General features: G+C 38.9%; 1 protein-coding gene across 1 annotated transcript; it reads left to right on the top strand.

Annotated features, from left to right (window-relative positions):
- Positions 1–2252: 2252 nt before the first annotated feature.
- Positions 2253–5735, top strand: IFNG (interferon gamma). Its single transcript, XM_064731159.1, has 4 exons — positions 2253–2375; positions 4276–4344; positions 4669–4848; positions 5503–5735. Exons 1-4 carry the CDS (start codon positions 2253–2255, stop codon positions 5626–5628), a joined length of 498 nt encoding a protein of 165 aa, XP_064587229.1. The 3' UTR covers positions 5629–5735.
- Positions 5736–7925: the final 2190 nt, after the last annotated feature.

Raw genomic sequence — 7925 nt, 5'->3', positions numbered from 1 at the left:
ATAAAGAGTGCCATAGGTAACAGGAATAATTTTCACTCTCCCACTTTACATGTCTTTTCCAACACTTTGGAAAGAATTGCTCTCTTGACTCATGGCCAGTCAATAAACCTCAGCGAATGTCCCTATTTGTAAAATATCTTGATCTTCCTGTGTGTATAAGATTCCATTTATCTAATCCATACCATATCCTTGTGCTTGCTTGGCATAGCAAATCAGATGTTTTAATCAATGGGTTTGTTCAGTGTGCTGGCATTTGGGAATTCATTTTGAATTCTGAGTCCACTTTGAATTTTGGTGGGACTTCCATTTTGTGACCATCCCTGAAGGTAATTAAAAGGCATGTGAACGTGGTGTTTGGGAACATGGTTTAGCGGTGGGCTCAGTAGTGCTAGGTTAGAGGTTGCACTCAATGACTGTGAGGGTCTTTTCCAAATGAAATTATTCTATGATTGTAATTTTTGGCACAGAATCACAGAATAAAAATGGGTTGAGTTGGAAGGGACTTTTGAATATCAGCTAGTCCAATGTCTCTGCCATGGGTGGGCATGTTAACTTTGCATTTGTTTACAGTGCTTTGAAGCACCTTGAATAGCACTATTACTTTGCCTTCATGACAACACTTCTGGTAATTAAGTTATTACTTTATCAGTTTTAACATCTTAAACTGAAACAAAGATGTGCGTTGCATAATGTTACTAACTCAAGCAGATTACAGCACGAATTGTTGTGCAGTACCATGTTTGTTGTGAGATGTGTCCCATCTGTCTATGCTGCTCTTCCCAGAGAGTTCTGGCATGCAGCTTTTGGACCTGCCATTGTTGGTGAAATTTGGCTCTTCTCCCTGAAAAATGACCATTTCCCTGGTCTAGTAGTCTAGGTTTATTTCACAGATGGACATCTTATTTCAAACAGCAAATGAAAAAGATTTGATGGTATTAGTGGTCATTAGCTGAGATGGAAGGAGCTTCTGGGAAAAGGGAGAGTTTCTTCCAAGGAATATCCAAAGAGCCGTGTGGCGCTGAGATGAAGAGTTCTAATCTTACCTGCTTGGAACCACTTAAATTTTTATCTGTTTCTGATGAACCACCGACATCTTCCAGTGAAGCCTGTGTGAACTGAGCCCACAAGTGCCCTCTTCCTGATTCTCTCTCTTTTCTTTCCCTATGGGCTACTTCTTTATTTCTTTCCCCTGTAGGCTCCTACCTACCCTCCATTCATGTACTTCAGTCTAAAATTATCTGATTTCTTCATAAGACTCCTCAGAATAAGCTCTATTCCCATTATATCCATCAAAGTAGACTTTAGTTCCTATACAAAAACCCATCTATTTCCCCAGCTCTCCTCAGTAGAGTGGTTTCAGAGTTCTCTATGCACGAGGAGACCACTGTGTCTGTCTTCTTCAATGGGGCCTGTTCTCATCTGTGTCCTTCTCTTTTCACATTCTACACACATTCGTGCCAGTGAAATGGCAAGTTGGGAATTTTAATCATTGCCAAGCAGAAATGAGTGTCTTAAGTACTGAACGCTCTGCTCCCATGGACAGTAGACAGGCATAGAGGAATTTAATGTGATACATTCTTGCATTCACACTGGAACCTTGTTTGTCCTATTCTGAATCAGGAGGTGAAGAATGCAAAAGCAGCAGAAGTGCACTTTAGACCATGGAAAGGAGTGTGTTTCACAAAGGACAGCAGCAGAAGGAATGTGTAAATCTCTAAGTGTCAGTATAGAACACCATGGCAAACTCAGTGGTTACTTTAAAAGAATACCAGAAATGAGTTTGCTGCACTGACCCTTTAACCACAAGATAAGATTTTTTTTCAGATGATGTGTAAGAATAGGTTTGAGCCACAATGCATATTCCTCAACCAGTACCGTAATTTCCCCCTTTTCCCCAACCACGTGTAAATGAAACTTCATAGTCTGCCACGTAAACGTTACCCATTGATGAACCACTGAAAATTTTTCCAGGACCATGCTTTGACAAAGACGCTTTCGAGGGATTCCCTTGATTAGCCAAAAAACGAAGGGCTCTTATCTGACACTATCTTGTCTAAATATACACAGCCTGTGATGATGAAATAAAAAAAAAAATTCAAGACCAGGTATAAATACCACTGACAGGATGATGAAGTTCAGTCGTCTACTTGCTTCTAATAGAAGATTTAACTATTAGAAGCTGAAGCTCTCTGCTCTTAGACCTGGTCCCCCAGAACTGATCTGAGCAGTTTAACTGAACTATCATAAAGAAAATGGCTTTCCAAAACTACAGCTTGTTTGTTCTATCTGTCATCATGATTTCTTTTGGACATGTTGAAAATAGATTGAATCTGCTTCAACTTCAAAATGATATAGACAAACTGAAAGCTGATTTTGTAAGTATAATCTTCTACTGCATTTCTCTTCTCCTGCTGCTTTGCTTTACATATAGTCCAAACTTGAGCACTGCTTGGCATACTCAATATGTACCAATAGAGGGTAATCATGGGAATAATTTTTTGATCATACCTTTTTATACAATAATATGGATTTTTTTTTGTTTTACTAAGATCTTTCATTTACCTGGTTCAATTTTTCAACAGTCATAGTTATTGTAGCAATTTGCATTTATTTTAGGGGTGTTCTTTCTTTCACAATAGGTTCTTCTAGCTCAATTCAGCTTTGATTACATGGAATATCTTTTAACAAGAAATCTTAATGCAATTTATGGCGAATATATTAATCTCTATTCAGTTCTGACTAGATGCAATTTACTGACTTTTTAAATTTCATGTTAGCAATGTCAATGCCAGATTTAGTACTACATAGCAATATAAATAAATGAAGATGAATTTTTGCTTTAACAAATGCATTGGCTACTTATTTTAAGTTGTAGTAGTGTGTTACTCAAAGGTGATTTCTGCTTCTTATTCTTTTGCATCCTCCAGTCATTTAACTTCCACATATGTGACTATGACCTGGCATGGGAATGTAATCTGGCCCAATATTCTTTCTTGTCAAATAGAATTTTGGTAACTTGATAACTGTAATGTTAATTCACCAATCTTCATCTGGGAGGCATTAAAGCAGTACACAGCTGAAATCAGCAGTGATTAGTCACAGAGACAGCAGATCTACAATAGAGTCACTTTCAATTAACAGCTTTTATTTTCAATATATTTTTGTTGTGTTTTTTCTCCTCTAAATGCAAAGAAAAAACTGCAACAGTCTGCTCCTATTTTCAGCTCTGACTTCTCTGTGATTTTGTAATAATTTTGTGCAAATGACAGTTGAAATTCAGTAGTCAGTGAACCACCCTGAAGTGGTAAAGACTAGTGTGATACTTCAGTGTTTGCAGGAAACTGGCTGTAAAAGTGGCATTATGTCTTAAATTTGTGATTAGCATAGACCAGGGAGAGTCTTACTAGAATATATATAGCTCTGTGGGAGAGATCCTGAGCCATGATGAGCTTTTTGTACTGACATTAAAACTTTGCTCCATAGCAGGTGCTCCCCACTTTTCAGAAGTAGAAAAAATCAGTTTGGTAGTGTGCTCAGCATGGGGAGCCAATCAGCCTAGGATCTCCTGTCAGACTGCAAGTTTTCTCTTTGCACTCACTGTGTTTAAATTACTGAGCAGACAGAAGAAGGAAATAGTCAGTGTTGTATACAAAAAGGAAAAAAAAAGCCACACAGAAGAGGAAATGATGCAGTTTGTCTTTCCTTGGTAGGAGAGTTGTATTGCTCTTTTTTTCCTAGAGCCTGTTGCCAACGTCTGATGGTTAAACTCCATCCCTGGGAGCCTCTCAGTAGCCCACTAATCTTGGGATATTCTCCAGTTTTGCAGTTTTTCCATACTAAAACCAGCTCATTCTTGTTCCATATGAGATTTTACAGAGACTGTATGAATTTAGGGTCACAGATTACAAACTGCTGGACTTTGGCTTACCAGAAAACATACCAAGATCAGATCTAATGATTTTCTAGACTCTTGCTGTGCTTATGAGCTTTTATTTTCATCTGTCAGTAGCAAAACTTACAGGGAGCATTTGGGAAAATAGATGTGCTAAACATCTCTGTTCAGGAGAAGACATTGAAAAGAGGACTCATTCCATTTCTGATACCAGGCAGCCAAGCAATGGGATTTGGTGGTTAGAGAAGTGAAAGCATTGGGAAAGCATTGGGATTGCCAGATGTGCAAAAATCTGAGTTTTGATGCTCATTTGAATAAACAAAACAAATTTGCCTTGTGATAAATATTGTTTATGTAATAGATATGTTTGCTCTTGTTTTCAGAACTCAAGTCATTCTGATGTAGCTGATGGCGGACCTATTTTTACGGAGAGGCTGAAAAGCTGGACAGAGGTGAGTCAAAGCCAGATATGATGAAACATCTCAGGCACTTTTTTGGCACAAAGCAGCCCCCAGAACCAGCGTAATTAGCTGCAGTAGAATGAACATTAGCAGTGTTCTCTTTGGTAGCTTGGAAATGAGACAAAAATAGAAAGCTTTATACTGTACTGTGAACTGACTCAGAGGTACAGTCAAGCCCAGGAGCTGAGCTGCAACATCTTCTTTATCATCTTGTTTCAAGCAGCAGAGAAGCCCTGTATGCTGTGTTTTGTCTTCCTTCCTTTCCCTGCTGATGGGCACTCACAGACCTTTCTTTTTCATCATATTTTTCAACAGAGAAATGAAAAGGAGATCATCCTGAGTCAGATTATTTCCATGTACTTGGAAATGCTTGAAAGCACTGACAGGTCAAAGGATCATGTCAGGAACATAACTGAGGAGCTCTATACTCTGAAAAAAAGCCTTTCTGATGGCTCAAAGAAGATGGAAGATCTCAAGGACCTGACAAAACTTCGGGTAAGGCTCTTCCCTTGTCTACAAAGCTTGTGGCATTATAGTTATGATTCAAGTGTGATTTAAGCTAATAATGCTTCAGTAACCTATATGGTAATCCATATGTAGCTCAGTTCATGCTGAAAAACCAAATATTTCCAGCTGCAGGGGCTGCTGCATGTCTGCAGTGTGGGGTAGTGCTGGGTCTTGCTGTGATCTGGCACAGAGCTGCTGGCAGCACTGTCTCACGGTCTGTACACCAGAGGTGCCACTGGCACAGCCCGTTGTGGCATGGGAATTGGCTGGGAAGGTTGTGCCAGGCTGTGGAATGCTCTGTGGCTCTGGGAGCACTCGGCTCACGGCGCTCGTGCCAGCGGCATAGACCAGCAACCTCCTCGGAGGGCTGCAGACAATGCCCCCGTGCAGGCAGCTGCCTTCCACTGCTCTGCTCCACAGAGTCTGGCTGCTCTGTGGCAGGCTGCACAGCAGCACAGAGAGTGGAAAACCAAAATATGGGACGCAGTCACTCTTTGCTATGGGAATTCGGTAGTAGGGAATTGAAAATTGCAGATGTGCTTCTGTTTTACACTGGTAGCAGGGTAGCCCATGTGCTGTGGACAGTAAACAATTACAGCTCTTGGCATGACTTTTGCTCCATTTGTTTCTTGCTTATTACAGATGAGTGACTTGAAAGTTCAGCGCAAGGCCGTAAATGAGCTGTTCAGCGTCTTACAGAAACTGGGGGATACCTCAAGTTCTCACAAAAGGAAAAGAAGCCAGTTTCAGAGGCTGTGCAGATGCTAATGCCATCTCAGGATCTTCTGTACTGAGCTACTGTGCAAATCTTGTTGGGACAAGATTTTTTTTATTTCAATCTTTTAATTGATTTTTTATACATTTATTTATTAATATTTAAGTGTCTTAAGTAATTATTTATAAAGAAATACTAATCAAAGTATTTATACTCCCTAATATTATATAAGAAATGACTTTGTCTTAAAATCCTGTCTATTTGTTATATGTTGTTGACCTGAAAACAGAGAGTGAGGCAGTGTTTACCAAGTTTCCATATGGAAATCTTGAAATTACATTATAATGGTACCCAGCTTTCCGTCTGGTGCTGTCTTGAGAGAGGGATGTTATGAGATTAGTCTCATCTATTTGGCATGGAGATACAAGCACCAGTATGGGGAAGTTACTCTATTCAGGAAAAACATATTTATGTCTGCTTACTACTAAACATATCTAAATCCAAATCAAGTGAGTAGACATGCCTAAAGATAAACAAATGTTGAAGAAAATTTCTGAACTAGCGGACCAATGGTTAATTGCTGGTTACTATTATTATTATTATTATTACTATTATTATTGTTATTATGCACTGAAGTTACCAGGAGAACAGTCTACTTAATATCTCAGGAGAATGTGACTAACTGTATTGCACTGACTTAACTTAAACTCCCAGATTTTAAAAATTTCTGTTTTTACTGTTTTGTATTGAACCAGTCAAATGTGTCTGTTATAATTTAATTTATTTGGAGGTAATAGTATGGAAGCTTTTATCTCAAGGACTATATTTTTGCACTGGAATATTATTAAAAACTTTGGATTTGTCAACAGAGATTTTTGAAATTTGAATTTTAAATAAATAAATAAATAGATAAATTTTAAAAGTGTGTTTTCATGTTTATTCACCATCATCTATGTGAAAAATAAAACTCTAATTTCATTCTACATTTTCACAAAGATCAGTCCTACTGAAGTTTAGTTGCAGTAAGTCCCACAAGTTCAGCTGTAATTGCTGCAGCCATTCCTACTCCCGTGGGCTCGGCTGCCTCCCACTGCTCAAGATATCTGCATTCATATCCACATTTGGCAGGCACAACAAGTGACTGTGGTCCTGGAGACTCCAACTGATTCTGAGGGAAACAGCTGTTCTTTATACTCATCACAGACATGCATATGCACGGGAGATGCAAGTGAAATTTCTCCTGTAGGATTTCTCCAGTTCCAGGACTAAGCATGAGAATCCTCAGTAAGCATTCAACATAGACAACGTATCCTTCAGTGCTCATGCTCTTTCATGAGGCATTAAAGGAGACTAACTCTCCTTTGAGGATACACAGCCAGGTACAGCAAGTTCTACTGAAAACAAAATGACAAAAAAGAAAAAAATCCAAAACCAAAGAAGAAGGAAAAAAAGAAGAGAAGAGAAGAGAAGAGAAGAGAAGAGAAGAGAAGAGAAGAGAAGAGAAGAGAAGAGAAGAGAAGAGAAGAGAAGAGAAGAGAAGAGAAGAGAAGAGAAGAGAAGAGAAGGAAAAATGAAAAACCTAACAAAAGGGTTAAAGTTTCATTAGTCATTGGCAGGGATAAAGTGTGCTTCCCCACTACTCCTGAGCAAATTAATATCTTGTTTCTTGGATTTTAAGCCAAGACTGGTTAGAAACTACTTTATTAGACTATAAAGTAAAAAAACTACAGTCCTTCTACACCCTGCTGTATGGTTCCATGGTAACAAAATGAACGCAATTGCATCCAGAAGAAATAACTTTTCCCAATCCTACCTGCTTTAGCTGTGTGTACCCAACCCTGTGCTCTGCTGTCCCCTGCATTCCTGAAGTTATCACATTAAATTTTGCTCAAAACAGCAAGAGTTTTGTAGGGAGGCTTTGCTCAGTCACAAAATTTCCTGTGTTCTTCTCATCCTTGTGTGGGGTAGCAGGGAAGTAGCGAAGGAATGAGCAGTGCAGAGATTGAGTAGCGGCTGTCACTGCTGACAAAATGCGTTCGTATGTTCTCATTTCAGTCGTTTGAGGATTTGCTTTTTTGTTTGTTTGCTTAATTGATTAGCTGCATTTTTTCTTCTTATTTTTTTCCCCTCCAAAGTATCCTTATTTCCTGGAATATTCCAGGAAACTGGAATTTTTTTAAGCATCTTGAAACCTCTCACGTTAAGCCTGACACCACACATTGCAGAGATTGAGAGGAACTGCCACAGCTATCTAACCATTTAAAGAAATCTAAACAATGTTTCTCATATTGACCTGGCTTTTCCCTGCCCAGTGTAAGTTTGTGCAACCTCTACAAGGTGCTAAAGATAA

Source organism: Zonotrichia leucophrys, chromosome 1A (genome assembly GCF_028769735.1).
Source record: "Zonotrichia leucophrys gambelii isolate GWCS_2022_RI chromosome 1A, RI_Zleu_2.0, whole genome shotgun sequence".
NCBI classification, from domain to species: domain Eukaryota; kingdom Metazoa; phylum Chordata; class Aves; order Passeriformes; family Passerellidae; genus Zonotrichia; species Zonotrichia leucophrys.
This window is presented reverse-complemented; position numbering and strand designations above follow the sequence as displayed.